General features: G+C 52.3%; 1 protein-coding gene across 2 annotated transcripts in view; it reads right to left on the bottom strand.

The window, feature by feature from the left end:
- The window catches only part of TTLL6 (tubulin tyrosine ligase like 6), a 39296-nt gene that overhangs the window by 20458 nt on the left and 2733 nt on the right, over positions 1-16105 (bottom strand). Inside the window, exons 2-9 of one of the 2 annotated variants that reach the window (XM_043584165.1) lie at positions 11657-11749; positions 9330-9548; positions 8208-8245; positions 7089-7207; positions 6819-6949; positions 5274-5430; positions 4414-4557; positions 3737-3822 (exon numbers count right to left, since the gene is read on the bottom strand). In XM_043584165.1, coding sequence (XP_043440100.1) covers positions 3737-3822; positions 4414-4557; positions 5274-5430; positions 6819-6949; positions 7089-7207; positions 8208-8245; positions 9330-9548; positions 11657-11733 — 971 coding nt within the window. In that variant the 5' untranslated portion in view covers positions 11734-11749. Of the gene's footprint in view, positions 1-3736; positions 3823-4413; positions 4558-5273; positions 5431-6818; positions 6950-7088; positions 7208-8207; positions 8249-9329; positions 9549-11656; positions 11750-16105 lie in introns of those variants that run through there. The other variant, XM_043584166.1, reaches the window with a different exon arrangement.

Below are 16105 nucleotides of genomic sequence, written 5' to 3'. Positions count from 1 at the left end.
TTGCAAATCATGGCGTAACCTCTTCTTGATGACTCAGGCACATCACAATGAATATCCATTATCGTGTAATTTCATAATGCCCAGTGGTTAGCCAATTCAATTTAACACACCAGCTATGTGCCAGGCACCTCGAAAGATGAAGAGGGCCTGGTCTCTGCCCCCCCCCCCACCCCGAGCCCTGCCAGGTTTCCCATTGTTCTGTCTTCCCCTCCACTGTTCCTGCTGAGTGTGCACCTGGTGGGGGACTTACCGGAGGTGCAGTTGGCCTCAAGCTGGGGACAGGGGAATTGGGGGCGGGTAAGGCAGTCAGCGTCAGAAGCAGATCACCTCCGAAGGCGGGGAAGAGGAAGAAGAGCGAAGGACAAAGGAGGGACAGAAGGAAAGAAGGACTCTGCCTGGCAACATGGGAGGTGCCCAGAAGGCCAGGGCATCGCTCTAACCCTCAGGGAACTTAAGTACAAGCAAGGACACAAGACAGACATGTGCACCAAACCCAGAGCAGTTACGGGCTATGGCTGACGTTGACCAGAGGGTGGTGGGGGTCCAGAAACGGGAAGGTGGGTGGCTTGACTCAGATCCCATAGCACTGACAGTTGTGGGGCTTCCTCAGAGATGGAACCCAATCCTCTCATCTGATTAAATGAGGAAACAGAGGCCCATAGAGACGACTGGTTTCACAGTGGTTATATGGCTGCACCAGAACCTAGAACCAGATCGGAGAAGGCAGTATGGAAGCTTAGCGAGCCCGAAGGGCCTTCGAGGATGTTCCCCCATGGTTTTGGTTGGAGCTGAGCAAAGATGGAGAAGTGGGAACAAGCAAGGCCTGTATACGGAATATGAGCCAAAGAGCGTCCTGGTAGAACCCCATGGAGCAAATAGCACAGACCATGGCCTAGGGGTTCAGGGTAGACACGGGAGTTTTACTCTGGCTCTACCATTTTCCAGTAATGAGTAGAGAAGTCCCCCCCCCCCCGCCACCCCGTTATCCACAGGGGATACATTCCCAGACCCCCAGGGGATGCCTGAACCCGTGGAGAGCACCAGACCCTGCAGGTACTATGCTCTCCCCTCTGCAGACACATCCGTGATGAGGCTTAATTTCTAAATTAGGCACAGTGAGAGATGAACAACAACAAGGAAAAATAGAATGATGATAACAATATACCATAATAAAAGTTGTGTGACTGTGGTCTCTCCTGCACGCTCTCGAAACACCTTCCTGCGCTCACCCGGCTTACGAAGCTGATGCGAGATACGACGCCTACCCCGATGAGACAAATGAGGTGAGTGACGCGGACGTTGTGACGCAACATTAGGCTGACCATCCTCCATCAGGAGGATCATCTGCTCCCGGGGCCACAGTTAACCGCGGGTAACTGAAACCGCGGAAAAGGAAACCACAGACAAGGGGGAGTACTGTATACAGAATACAGAATAACACAACCCACCTGCGTGGGGGTTATTGTTTTTGAAGCTTATTCACATACGTCATCTCAATAGGTCCTTGACGGCATATCTGAGGCTGGCCAGCCAGTATTCGTAGTTTCCCATGTCGTTTTATTTATTTATTTATTTAACGTGTATTTATTTTTGAGACAGAGACAGAGTGTGAGCTGGGGAGGAGCAGAGAGAGAGAGGGGGAGACACAGAATCGGAAGCAGGCTCCAGGCTCTGAGCCGTCTGCCCAGAGCCTGATGTGGGGCTCGAACCCGTGAACGCGGAGATCATGCCCTGAGCCAAAGTCGGACGCTCAATCGACTGAGCCACCCAGGCGCCCTGATTACTAAATTATCTTAGAGATGAGAAAATGGAGGTACAGAGAAGTTAAAGTCTGGATTTAGGGTGAAGAGCCAGGGGGCTGAGCAGCCCTTGGGTCTGAGGTCTGGGTCTGGTGGAAAGGAAGGGACACAGGGACCTCTGAAGGAGGAATCTTCGGGATTCAAGGACACCGAGCTCCCTAATCCTGCAGGTCAGGAGGAAGAGATGGGGAAGCTGGGCAGGGGAACCATTCTAGAATGCGGGGGTGGGAGCAAGGGGTGAGGAAATGCTGAGTCGTAGGCAACAGGACATGTCCAGGTGCACTGGGGAAGGATGAGCCCAGAACTCAGGGAGAGAGGGCAGGGGGGAGGGCGGGGGAGCGGAGCAGAGCGGGGAGGCCTGGCCTGGGGGGAAAGAGAGTTGAGGAAACAGAGGAGGAAGGAGGAAGGGGGGTGCAAGGTGGCAGAACCATACCACGCACTCTCCCCTTAGTCCCGGCACCCCCTGCCACCCCTCCGTCATGGCCCGAGGGCGCAAAGCCTATTGCCTTCTCATAAGAGGCCCTTAGGGAAAGTCACGGTGACCCTGAGCACTGTCCCACAGGTCATTTGAGTCTCATGGGGGTGACTGTGGGAGGTGGGCAGGGCATCTCACTGCCCACATCTTACACGCCACGAAGCCAAGGCTCAAAGATCGCTGCCCACGCTGACTGAGCTGGCCAGACTCAGAGCCAGGACTGAAAGCCAGGCCTCACTGAGCACCATCACTCAACCTGCAAGGGCGCCCAAGGCTGAGCTGGCGTCCACGGTCAAGGTGGGGAGCGGGGGGGGGGGGGGTGGGGTGGGGAGGGGGCGCCCTCGGAAACAGGGGAGGCCTCCCCTTCGAGCAGGCTTCAGCTAGTGATTTTCCGTTTGCTTTTTGGAACTCTGCCACCAAGGGACTTGTGAAATCTCACGTGCCTCCCTGAGGCTCCAAAGCCAAACAGATTGCGCGTTTATCAGCCCTCGGAAGCCTCAGGCAGGGGGCAGAGCACGCGCCTTGGAATCTAGCAGACCTACCTTCTCATCCTGTTCTAGCACTGACAGTTGTGGGGCCTGGGGCAGCTTAACCTCTCAGAGACCTCAGTTTCCCTGTCTGTAAAATGGACATAGTACCTAACTCATAGTTCTCCACCTACAAAGGGCAGATTATAACGCCTCTGTCGTAGTGCTCTGAAGATGCGTGGGGGGGGGGGGGGGAACTGTAAACAAAGCCCCCCCCCCCCTGCCCGGCACGGCCCCCACCACACAGGAGGCACCACTCTCCCTTCCCCTGGTGCCTGGCAGGCTCCCTTCCTTCAGCTCCCCCTTTCTCCTAAAACTCCAATGAGACAGGATTAGCCGATCACATGAATGTAGTAACTGGGAAGATCCTCAGGCATTCCTCTCATTTCCCCGCACCTGGGAGGTGGGGCGGAGGGGGGGGGGGCGGTTCTCAAAGCTGGCCAGCCACAGTCTTGTCAACACACGCCACACACGTCGTGACTTATCATTTGAGAATCTCTGTTGGAACAACACCCCAGGAAACCACAGGCCCAAGGACCATCCGCCTGACCTGTCCTTCATAGCGTGGCAGACCAGCGATCGATAAATATCTATTGGTTTGGAAATCTCAGAAGGGCCCAACGTACCAGGCGTATGTTTTGGCGTGCACGCGTGCGTACGTGTGTGTGTGTGTGTGTGTGTGTGTGTGTGTATCCTGCTGGGGAAACAGTACGCGTTTCTCTCTCCTCCTCCCAACCTCCTAGGGTTTACGAGGTAGCCTGCTTTTAATGATTAACAGCCAGAGGGCAGCGACTACGGAGGCCAAGAAATAGTTTCTGAGACCATGTGACCCAAGATGGAACCACCAGGGGGGACCGACGGGGTTTGGGTAGAATCGCAGACCGTGGCTCCGAGCCTGGTGGGGCAAGACGAGAGAAGTGAAGGGGCTTCCTTACCTCTTGCTCCCGGCCTGAGCATCTCGAACGAAATTGGAGCTGTGCTTATTGATGGAATAATTAGTCAGGTGCATGCAGATGTCATCCTGGGGAGAGAGAGAGAGAGAGAGACACGCAACTCTGTGGGGTCTCCCACTTCCTCTCCTTGCCCTCCCGGGGCCCCTAGGTCTTAAAGAAGAGACAGGGGAGGCCTTGGGCTTGGTTCAAGTGGCAAAACAGAGGAAGTCAAGTGGTATCCCGGAGCCTAGGGCAGAAGAGAGTCCAACCCCTCCTGCGTTTGGGTGGTTCAGTGCCTGAGGGACATTTCAGGAGTCCTGGGGTGGGGGGGTGGTCTGAAGGTGTGGGCGGAGGCTCTCCCGCAGATCTGGAGCGCTAGCTTTGAAGCAGGGCAGCTCTGGCCACGGGTCCCAGCCTCCTCTCTTCCTCGTTCCACGACCTCCGCCAAGTCCCTTACACCCTGAGTTTTCATTTCCGCGTTTGTGAAATGGAGAGATGATAATCCCTATTTCCGAGGGCTCCTAACAGGGCCAAGTGAAGGGACGGATGCAACCCGGCACGTAGTAAGTGTTCAACAAATGACAGCCCGTAGCCACAGTGTCTTGAGGACGTGGGTTTAACTGGGGGCTTTTCGTCTCCCTAAGGAGCAGCGGGGGAGGAGGCACGTCCCCTGAGCTCACCAGGTTGTCTGCGCAGGGGTGGGAGTAGGAGGTGGTGGCGAAGCGAGCTAGCCCTTCGTTGTATGCAAAAATCCGGAGGGGGTCACAGGACGTCATCAGCACGTAAATCCGCAGGTCAAACTTGAACCCATCAATGATAAAGGGCTGTGAGGAGGGAACAGGAGTCACACAGGCTTCAGAGGAGAGATGCAGACTTGAAGATCATCGCCAGGCACTACGGAGTGCAGGCTTGGCCCGAGTTGGGGAGGAGGACGGGGGGGGGGGGGGGGGGGGGGGAGGGGGGAGGGGGACTCGCCCTGTGGAAGTCCCTAAACCACGCTGTGCCTCCGTTTTCTACAGCACAACTCACCACCTCCCGGAGATCTCCAGGCAACCAGACAAAGTGCCATTATAAAGTCCTGTGATGAGGGACATGCTGTCACCAATGTCACTTCTGCAAGAGTGCTTCCGGCAGGGCTGGCCGGGCCTTCCCAATCCGCGCCCGCTCCCAGAGGGCTCCCTCCCTGCGGTGGGCTATACCACTGTGACTTCTGACCTCCAGCCATGGAGTAAAGCCGGTCACCATGATCTCTCCAGGACGATTCCCCTCTCCCAAATGAAGCGGGGCACCCACAGACCAAAGGTGCAAGGGCCAGCCTAGTAAGGCTAGACCAGCTACAGGGGCACAAGGGTGAGAGACGCTTGCCCAGGCACACATCACATCCCTGGTCCGAAGGCCTGCTCTGACAACTTCCAGGGCAGAAGACACGACCCGGCTCGGCCCCCATCGCCAGCCCCCGTCCCCTCATCTCCCACAGTCCAGTGAAGCTAGAGCATGAGGTTGCTGTAGCAAGAAATAAATAATCCCAAGGAAGAAGTACCTTTGAAATATAGAGTTGACAGATCATATCCTCGCCTGGCTTGATAGCTTTCACCGTCCGGGTGATGAATATACCTCTCCCTTGGCAGCCCGAATCCGGCTTACAAATGTACGTCTTATTTTTTCTTGACCTGCTGTAGTTCTGCAAATCTCCCCAGCTACCAGAGCGGCAGAAAGGGAATGAAATACGCCTTTAGAGGGGGAGCAGTGCAAAGGAAGCCTAGCCCTTTATTCACAAAAAAAAAACATCAAAAGCCAAACCAAAACAGAAACACTAAAGCTCTCTACTGTGAAAAAGCCCTCGAGCTAACAGACGCACGCTACGAGACCTGGCAATAGGAGAGACGGCCGTGCACACGCGCACACGGTGGAGGGAGGGTGGGCTTTGGGGGGAACTTGGGTCGGGATTTAAACCCAGGCGACACCGCTCACAGCCGTGTAACCCTTCGCAAGGACTTGACCTCTTTAAGCCTTACTTCCATCATCTACACCGTGGGGTAACGACACCTGGCTTGTACGGTGGTTGATCACATGACAGACGGCACGCAAGGCGTTAACACAGACTGCATGCCCCACGAAGGGAGCTGGGACCCGAGTGTTTTGGCCTTGCGGGTCTGCAGACAGGAGATGTGGCGTTCTGCATCTGGCTCAAGCCCTGACAAGTGTTGTGACCTCGGATCAACCCGTCTCCTTCCCTACTCTAGGTCCCAGCTCCTCCCGGATAACACCTCTCCTCCAGCCAGAGCATCAAGGTGCAAACAGTATTCTCCGCTCTGAAGAAAGCGTATCCGGAAGAAAGAAGCCAATGTGATGCATTACAGATCTCAGTCCTGCTACACTTGTTTTGCATTTTAACTCATTTGCATTGTGACCACTAGAGAAGTCACTTGACTGCCAAGTTCCTTAGGGGCCATGAAATCTGGATGTGCCCGGTGGCTTAAAGGCAAACACGTTTCCTTCTGAGTTGTTACTAAGTCCCGAAAGTTGTTCCAGACAAGCTGAGGAAGTCTGGGAATCTTGGAGCTCCTGGTTTGGAAAAGCACTGGGAGGGTGCCGGGGTGGCTCAGTGGGTTAAGCGTCCGACTTCAGCTCAGGTCGTGATCTCGCGGTCCGTGAGTTCGAGCCCCGCGTCGGGCTCTGTGCTGACAGCTCAGAGCCTGGAGCCTGTTTCCGATTCTGTGTCTCCCTCTCTCTCTGCCCCTCCCCCCACTCATGCTCGGTCTCTCTGTGTCTCAAAAAAATAAATAAACGTTAAAAAAAAAAAATCAAAATCCAGAAAACCGCACACTTAAAAGGTTGGAACAAGTTCAAAATCAACAGCGTTCAGGGTCAGAACCCATTCTCATCCCAACTACAGGCACAAGCTCCAAGGCACCCAGCCCCGAGATGTCATCTAATTTTTTATAGCAGAGCTTTGTGTTTTCTCAACCTTGGACACACCCTTTATCCCTTCTCTTCCTGAAAAGGAGAGCGATAGACGGGGGATCAAGAGCAAGACGGAAATTGGGGGTGGAGGGTGGAGAAGGGTGCACAGGTGGGCACTTACTCAGCAGGAAGACACCAGGTCCTAGGGAAGAAGAGGAAATCCTTAGGGAACATCTTTAACATGCGGCTCATATTTCTGGCCAGCAAGTCCTTTCGGCAGATTTCACTCATCCCAGGGAAGTGATTTATTTTCTGTGAAGGAAGCCAGAGTTCATGAATAATGGGGGCCACGGGAGAACCCATGAGATCCCCTTGGTGGACGGTCCTAAAAGTGGGAGCCCGCTGGAGAGATGCCACACTTATACGGAGGATCCGCTCTGCCCCCAGATACCTGGTAACTTTTCATTTCCATCACCCTCTCCAGCGACACTGAGTAGTCTGTCCAGTAGAGAGTCCAGTCATTGGTTTCCCCTCCCTCTCGAAGGCCATACCGCTGGGCAGCCCTACGCACTGCCATGGAGTTGGAGAAAGAAAGGCCTGTTAGCCCCGGAAGTAGGGAAGGAGAATGGGGTGGGGAGGCTATGTTTCTAGGTGGTCTCAGACCATGTCAGACCATGTGCTGAAGAGAGACACCTCAGCTCGTTGGAACTGGAAGCCATCTTGCCTGGTCTGGACATACCTTTGCCAAGAAAGAAACAGGGAGATCTACTGAGGAATACAGCCTATACCCGGTGAACCCCACAGAAGGTTATCTGGGAAGAATGTTTTACCTGGCCTGGCTTTCCCTTGCCAGGAAGTAGGCTTCTGGCCTTCCTCCAAACACTAAGCACTCTGTGTTCAGGGAATGTAAACTAATCCTTAACATTAGCCAGAGTCAAGCTTAAGTAGGAAGCTAACAGAAAAAAAAGTATACAGTGCATTTCAAAACCACATATAGGCTGGGGCCCCTGGGCGGTTCCGTCGGTTGAGCGTCCGACTTCAGCCAGGGTCATGATCTCGTGGCTCGTGAGCTCGAACCCCACATCGGGCCCTCTGCCGTCAGCTCGGAGCCCGCTTCGGATCCTCTGTCCGCCTCTCTCTCTGCCCCTTCCCTGCAGGTGCACGCTCTCCCAAAAATAAATAAAACATTAAAAAAAAAAACCCACACTTATATGCTATCGGAATTATATAATGACAACAACACTTCTCTATAGTCCAACGTGGGTCTGTAGGCTTCCAGTCTCTAACTTCTGCTCTAACAAGGACCAACCCCTGCCTTTTCTACAGATTCCCAAAGAACCCTACATCAGAACTACAGAGAACTGAAGTATGGCACCACCATGGTCAAAACCCACGTTTTCTTGGAGTGAGATTCCCTTCCTCGAATAGTTAATTGAGCCGGGTGAAGGACACGTGAGGATTTGGAGACACCCCCTTTTTACCCCCAAGAATATACAAGGTGACCCTTCCCAACCCTTTGGGGGCAATCCACTGGGTCCCCATTGTGGATCCCTCGAACGCAGGCGCTCACCGCTCTCGTATCGGCAGGTGGAGAGATTGATCACCAATCATCTGGAAAAGAGAAGAAGGAAAGCAGCAAGACAGAGACAGACGCACTTGCCAGAACACGTGGCCGCACCCAGAAGCATCCCACCCCAGGCGGGTCCAAGCCTACTCAGTCGCACCCAGCCTGGTTTGACTACACCCCTACTGAAGACACGAATCCAAAGGATTGCAGAGAGGCAGAAAAAACACGGGCGCTACCATTACTCAGCCCACGAGGTCGAAATTCGGCATTGTGGCTGTAACGAATTCTGCTTTGGCTTCCTATGAACCTTGCCCCCTCAATCCTTTGACTCCAGCGGCCCATCGGGAGCAGGAAGTAAAAATCTTTTCAGCCAAATTACTTCATGGTCGCCCACCTCTTGCCCCCCCCCACCCCCGCCGCCCCCACTAACGGAAGTTGTGAGTTAGAAAGTGGACAAGCTGTCACACATCAGTGAGTCTGAGGACTGATCCATTTTCCCCAAAAGAGGCGAAGCGTGACAGAATATTAAATGGGAACTAGAACACAGAAGCCACAGTCGGATCCCAGAAATCGGCATCAGTCTTGTTATTTTTAAAATGTACTGGGGCACCCGAGGGGCTCAGTCGGTTAAGTGTCCGACTTCAGCTCAGGTCATGATCTCACGGTTTGTGGGTTCGAGCCCCGACACCTCAGCGCCTGGAGCCTGCTTCCGATTCTGTGTCTCCCTCTGTCTCTGCCTCTCTCCCACTCGTGCTCTGTCTCTCCCTCTCTCTCAAAAATAAATACACCTTAAAATTTTCTTTAAATGTACTAAGTTCCCAAGGCAATAAGCACTTCCTTAAAACAAGGAAACAGTCTCCCTCCGCACAATTTAAAAAAAAAAAAAAAAAGGCATGCTAAACAACAAATAGAATGACGATTAGGACAAAGTGTGGTTAAGATTACAAACACCATCGTTTGGTTCTATGCAACAGGTCATCAAGTGGATCCTTCCCATCTGAACCGAAAGGGGTGTGATTTTGACAGCCTCTTTTACCCTCTCATTAGCGGCCAAGGCCCCCTTCCCTCCGGGTCCCCTCTGCTCCCAACAACACAGAACCCCATTCCCCATCTTTTGGTCCTAACCTTTTTTTCTTCCTCTTCTTGCCTTGCTGCGGGGCATTCTGAAGCCTCTCTTGTACCCCAGCGTTCTCGCTCATGAAAACCAGGGTGACGATTTCTTTCGACTCTTCTGGGGAGCTGTCCTCCTGCTCTTCTGAGTCTGCCCCTTCCTCGCCCTCCAAAGGCAGGCACTGGAGCATCTCCCCAGCCTGGGAGGAGGCTGGGGGCAAATCCCGGCCCACCCTGGAGAGAGGGCAGAAGGAGCGGCAGTTACTTGAATCCACCTGCAGGGGGACCCCCTCCCTTGCTCATGCGGGTGGGAGACCCACTCGGAGACCAGGGGACAGATTGCAGTTTATAAAATGCCACCCCACCTCCGCGGTGGGTGCCAGCTCGGGGAGAGAGCCGATTCCACCTTTTGCCACTGACGCTGACCTTGGGGACTCGCTCAGCCAATCCTGGCTTTGGTTTTGCCCTCCTGGGATTTTTCAGGAGTAGGCTGAGAAGCTATGCATGGCACCTGGTAAACAATCTTATTAAAGTGAGCGAGTGCCTGGAGACAGCCTCGGAACCAAGGCCTAAGCCTTCCTAGCTGAGGGAGTTAGTCCCAGTGGGTGTAGATGAGGCGCTCTGAGGAGGTCCGTTAACTGGCTCCCCACGACGCTGAACGTCCCACGCCCAACCTGCTGCCTGACCGTGAATGCAAAGGGAGCGGAGCACAGGGTCAATTTGTAGCTGACTGAGCCCATACCAAGCTCAGGGCCAGAGGGAGCCCTTCCGAGATCCCAACCACAGAAGTCCAGAGTTCTTGTCGCTCCTCCTATCCCCATGATGACTTCTTCGTTGTTTGCTGGGCATTTCAATATTTTTTAATGTTTTTTTTTAATTATTTATTTTTGGGAGAGAGAGAGAGAGAGACACGGAGACAGAGCACAAGCAGGGGAGGGGCAGAGAGAGAGGGAGACACAGAATCTGAAGCAGCTCCAGGCTCTGAGCTGTCGGCGCAGAGCCCGACGCAGGGCTCGGACTCACGAACTGCGAGATCATGACCCGGGCCGAAGTCGGACACTTAACCGACTGGGCTACCCAGGCGCCCCAAGGTTTTCAAATGATTTTTAATGCCTTTGTTTCAATAATCCTTAGGAATGTGCTTAGTTTGCTTGGGGTGACCCAGAACAGCCCAGATCCAATGAACTGATTCATCACCTTCACCTCCAAGATTTCTATGACCATAAAGCCAATCTTCTGGGGCCCTTCCCCTCTTTAAAGAAAATTTAGAAAAGGACACGGTAAGGTATATATCTGGAGCCAGGATTACTAGGTTAATATAGAAATTAGCTTCTAGTTTTATTTTATCTATCTATCTATCTATCTATCTATCTATCATCTATCTACCTATCTATCTTGCCATGTTGTTTCCCAGAGGGACTCCCAACAATTTGGCCTACCTCCAGCAATATACCATAACAGCTGGCTCACCAACTCACATAATCTCATGGGAATCACTTTCCCTCCATACCCAAACTTGCTAATTCTAGACAATTTTTTGTACCTGTCGCCACATTTTTAACATTACGGCATCCTTCCGTGTCTCTCTGCCCCTTTCCCACACCAAAATTGGGGAGTAGAGGGCTCTAACTTGGAGGCTACGTATGAATAACTCAGTAATAAAGCCGCCCTCCTGGGTGGCTCTGTCGGTTGAGTGTCAGACTTCGGCTCAAGTCATGATCTCGCGGTTTGTGGGTTCGAGCCCCGCGTCGGGCTCTGTGCTGATGGCTCGGAGCCTGGCGCCTGCTTCTGATTCTGTGTCTCCCTCTCTCTCTGCCTCTCCCCCACTCGTGCTCTGTCTCTCCCTCTCTCTCATAAATAAACGTTAAAAAATTAAAAAAAAAAAGCCTCCCTTATATGTGTGTACTTCTTTAGTGTTTTCAGAGAATTATCACACCCACCATCACACTGAAAGCTCACAGCCATCGCCAAGAGGAAGGGCAGAATTATTAAGTCAGCCAGGGACTGCCCCTGGTTTCTCTCTTGCCGAAGGGGGGCTGTCACTTATTCCCAAGCCCAGTTATGGTGACACCTGAAAAGGGGAGACAGAGTTGTACTCGGCACAACCACCCGACGAAACCTGGGCCTCGTGAGCCCGTGTTGCCCAGTGGACAGGCACATTCTTGGCAAAGTCCAAGAGGACCGAGGTACGTGAAATATTGACCTGGGGCTGCTCCCTTGATTTCAGATAAACGGCCCGTTCCGCTCCCCTAGCCCTCCGCAACGGCTTCTGTTTACCAAGCCGTGGAGGAGTGGCTCCGTTTACCCAAAGGTTAATGTTAACTCGAGGAGACAAAACTGACCCTGAACGTGGCCTCTGGAGTCGCGAGTTGTCTCTGCTGTCTTTCGAGTCCTTGCCCAAGTGGTAAGAACAAGTCATGGCTGCCGCTGTCTGCCTGCCTCAAAGAGAAAAACAACAACAACAACAACAACAACAAGATCAAATTCTGTTTCCTCTTGTCCCAGAGGGCCTCAGGCACATGGACCAGGGAACCGAACCCTTGCACTTCTCAGGGAACTGATCGCCACCGCATTGGTTCCCACCTGCCTTTCCCCTGTATTCTAGGCTATCTATGACCCGAGAGCCAGTTGAATGGTGCTTGAGTCAGGTGCAAGGTGGCGGAGAGCAGTCGATGCCCCCCCATGTGTCTATTTTTGCTTTGCCTTTGGTCTCCCAGCTTCCTCCTCCCCCAGCCCTCTCCGTCCTGTTTCTTCCCCAAGGCTAAATCCCGCTGACTTCTCTCAAAGGTTCCTGATAGAGAATACGGTGCTCACAGTTTGCCAGGGGGAGGAAGGGGGGGGTGCCTGGGGTCACATGCTGAATCCACCTGCAGAAATGTTTACTTGGCCCACCCCACCACAGTGTGTAGTTGTTATAGTTTTAAATAGAAGTAGGGGCGCCTGGGTGGCTCAGTCGGTTAGGCGTCCGACTTCAACTCAGGTCACGGATCTCGCGGTCCGTGAGTTCGAGCCCCGCGTCGGGCTCTGGGCTGATGGCTCAGAGCCTGGAGCCTGCTTCCGATTCTGTGTCTCCCTCTCTCTCTGCCCCTCCCCCGTTCATGCTCTGTCTCTCTCTGTCTCAAAAATAAATAAACGTTAAAAAAAAAATTAAAAAGAAGTCGTTGCTGGGGTGCCTGGTGACTCAGCCAGTTAGGCGTCCGGCTCTTCGTGTGTCGGCTCAGGTCCTGACGTCACGGTTCATGAACTCGACCGTGGCACCGGGCTCTGCCCTGACAGCCTGACAGAGCGGAGCCTGCTTGGGATTCTCTCTCCCTCTCTCTCTCTCTCTCTCTCTGCCCCTCCCCTGCAGGCGCGCAGGCGCGCGCTCTCAAAACAAATAAGTAAAACCTAGCAAGAACGGATACATAAAGGAGTTGCCAATACGTAGGAAATGTGGATTTCTCCGAAAAATCCAGATTTCTGTCGCTTTTGGAAAAGTAGGTCCCCAGTGCTTCATGCCAGAAATCCGCCAAAGCCAAATCATGCCTCCCTCATTAGCTATTTTTCGACCTGCCCCAGTCCGGTCCCTGTGGTCTCCGTGACACCAGAGCCACAAAACAGCTGCGCCTGTGCTGTTATTTTTCTCACAGTAGCATGAAGAGAGGGGAAGCATTTTCGTCCGTCCAGGTCATTTCTCTCCGGGCCGCAAGCCGGGCGCCCTTGACACCTGGATTTGCCTGCCCTCTTCTGGCATCTCTCTGGCCCCCAAGCAGCTGTGAGTTAGAACAGAAGCTGCTTCCTCCAGAGAGTCTCAGGTCTTACTGGACTCCACCAGTCTCCTCTTACCCAGTGCCAGCAGCCAGTCCCTTCTCTCCCGCCCAACAACTCGGGTGTCAAAAGCAGTCTCGCAGTCTTGTGGAACTAGAGAAGGAGAGGCAGCAAATTCGAAGGACGGGGCTAAGGAGAATAGAAAAGGGTGAAGGGGGGCTGCCGGCATCCCGAGATATACGTACATCCTGGCGTGAGGGCCGCTGCAGTGAGAGACGTGACTTTAAGTCACCTGCTAAGAGAAGTCGCTGAGAACTCAGATTCTGGAGCCTGTCTGCCTGGATTGAAATCCCGGCTCTGCCACTTTCTAGTCGCGTGACCTCGGGCCATGTATTTCACTGCCCCTTCTGCCTTAGTTTCCCCATCTGTAAAATGGTTTGCCCCAGCCAGTTACGGAAATTAAAAGGAGTTAATACAATACAAAGTGCTTAGGACAGTGCCAGGCGCAGAGTAAGTGCTCACTAAAGGCTACCTGTCAGCACCAGCTATGTGGCCCTGGACTGTGACCTCCCTGATGGAAAAGACCGTGTGTCTGTGAAAGCTCAGCTCCTACTACCGGGTCTGGCAGACACCAGAGGGTTATAAGCTTCCCGAATGATCAGACTGGAAGAAGGAATAGATTCACGGACTCATTTAGCTTACCGTTCGTTTTCCTCATCTATATAATAGAAGCGCTGTTGTGAGCATTAGATAAATAGCAGTTTTTCAAGCACTGGCCTTGGGTTGAAGAGGGCACTTACCACACTTCGTGTCACTCATGTGTAACCGTAGCTACTTTCACAACCTACTTACCACGTAACTAAGCATTTACATTGCACTGAAGCATGTTATATCCGTATGTACTGTCTCGGCAGACCATCGGGTCATAGATATTCTCTCGCCTCCATTACAGATGAGAAGATGGAGGCACAGAGGGGCAAAGGCAGGAGACATAGCTGGGGTTCCACAGCCTATCTCTCTTCTACACGCCACACGCCGCCTTTCCCTCTCAGCTGAGCACTCATAAACGGTGTGACCGGAAAGTGAAGCGACTGGTCTCCCAGCTCCCAGAAGCGGTTTTGGTGACCTCAGTCCCTTAACAATCAGTTGGTCCCATTTTCCTTAAAGCCAACTGCTTCCAAATTCCCACCTCCATTAAGGGCCTGGATCTCCCCAGATTTGCCATAACCTGGGAACAACTCTACTGTTTCTAGTTTGTATTTATTTTCTCTGTTTCCTGCCCTTCTCGTCACCAAAGTCCACGTTGTACGTGGGCTCTTATTTGGGCTGTAATTAAAACTTTTTTTTTTTTTCAACGTTTATTTATTTTTTTTGGGACAGAGAGAGACAGAGCATGAACGGGGGAGGGGCAGAGAGAGAGGGAGACACAGAATCGGAAACAGGCTCCAGGCTCCGAGTCGTCAGCCCAGAGCCTGACGCGGGGCTCGAACTCACGGACCGCGAGATCGTGACCTGGCTGAAGTCGGACGCTTAACCGACTGCGCCACCCAGGCGCCCCAAACTTTTTTTTTTTTAAAGTAGCCTCACACCCAGCGCAGAGCCCGACACAGGGCTTGAACTCATGACGCTGAGATCAAGACCTGAGCTGAGATCAAGAGCCAGACACTTCACCAAAAAAATAAAATAAAATAAAATAAAATAAAATAAAATAAAATAATAAGCAGCTCTTCCCGTCCATGGGTCCTGTCCCCATGCTTTAATAAAATCACCTTTTTTTTTTTTAGGGGCGCCTGGGTGGCTCAGTCGGTTAAGCGTCCGACTTCAGCTCAGGTCACGATCTCACGGTCCTTGAGTTCGAGCCCCGCGTCGGGCTCTGGGCTGATGATGGCCCAGAGCCTGGAGCCTGCTTCCGATTCTGTGTCTCCCTCTCTCTCTGACCCTCCCCCGTTCATGCTCTGCCTCTCTCTGTCTCAAAAATAAATAAACGTTTAAAAAAAATTTTTTTTTTAATCACCTTTTTGCACACACACACACAAAAAAAAAGAGTCAGACACCTCTCTCGACAATAGCCAAAGTATGGAAAGAGCCCAAATGTGCATTGGCAGGTGAATGGATAAAGAAGATGCGGTATATATAGACAATGGAGTATTGCTCGGCAATCAAAAAGAATGAAATCTCGCCATTTGCAACTGTGTGGATGGAACTGGAGGTCGTGAGGCTAAGCGAAATCAGTCAGTCAGAGAAAGACAAATATCATATGACTTCACTCGTATGAGGAATTTAAGATACCAAACAGATGAATATAAGGGAAGGGAAGCAAAAATAATATAAAAACAGGGAGGGAGACAAAACGGAAGAGACTCATAAATATGGTGAACAAACAGAGGGTTACTGGAGAGGTTGTGGGAGGGGAGATGGGCTAAATGGATAAGGGGCATTAAGGAATCTACTCCTGAAATCATCGTTGCACCAGATGCTAACTAACTTGAATGTAAATTAATTAAATAAATAAGCTAAAAAAAAAAAAAAAAAAGGAGTCAGACGCTTAACCGACTGAGCCACCCAGGCACCCCTGGAACACTTTCTCAGCTCTTACTGAATTCCTCAATATTACAGCTGGGAGGGACCATGAGAATACCTAGTTGAAACTGTTTGCTTTTTGGAAGTTTGGAAATGCCCCTGCCAGCTAGAGGAGGGGACTTGCACAAAGCCAGAGAGCGAGTCAGAAGGGCCAGGACCAAAGCCCTGGCTACTGCACCCTCTGCTCATCTTTCCATTACGCCAGGTGAATGGACAGGCAATGCGGACTAAGCGCCTTGGAGAATGTTTAAAGGCAACCGACTTGTGCTAACGTAGCAAACAGAGTAAATACCATCTTCGGTTTTACATAATGACGCAAGAAACATTTAGTTCACCTTTCCAAAGAGGACAGTTAAGACCATTTACAAACAGTGATGTTTCCTCTCATTTTAGTGTGGGGTTTGATCTTGGAGAAGCTTCCACGCCAGGCAAAGCCGACCACATCTGGCTAGACAGCATGAAAA

The sequence above is a fragment of the Prionailurus bengalensis genome, chromosome E1 (genome assembly GCF_016509475.1).
Source record: "Prionailurus bengalensis isolate Pbe53 chromosome E1, Fcat_Pben_1.1_paternal_pri, whole genome shotgun sequence".
In the NCBI taxonomy this organism is placed as follows: Eukaryota; Metazoa; Chordata; class Mammalia; order Carnivora; family Felidae; genus Prionailurus; species Prionailurus bengalensis.
This window is presented reverse-complemented; position numbering and strand designations above follow the sequence as displayed.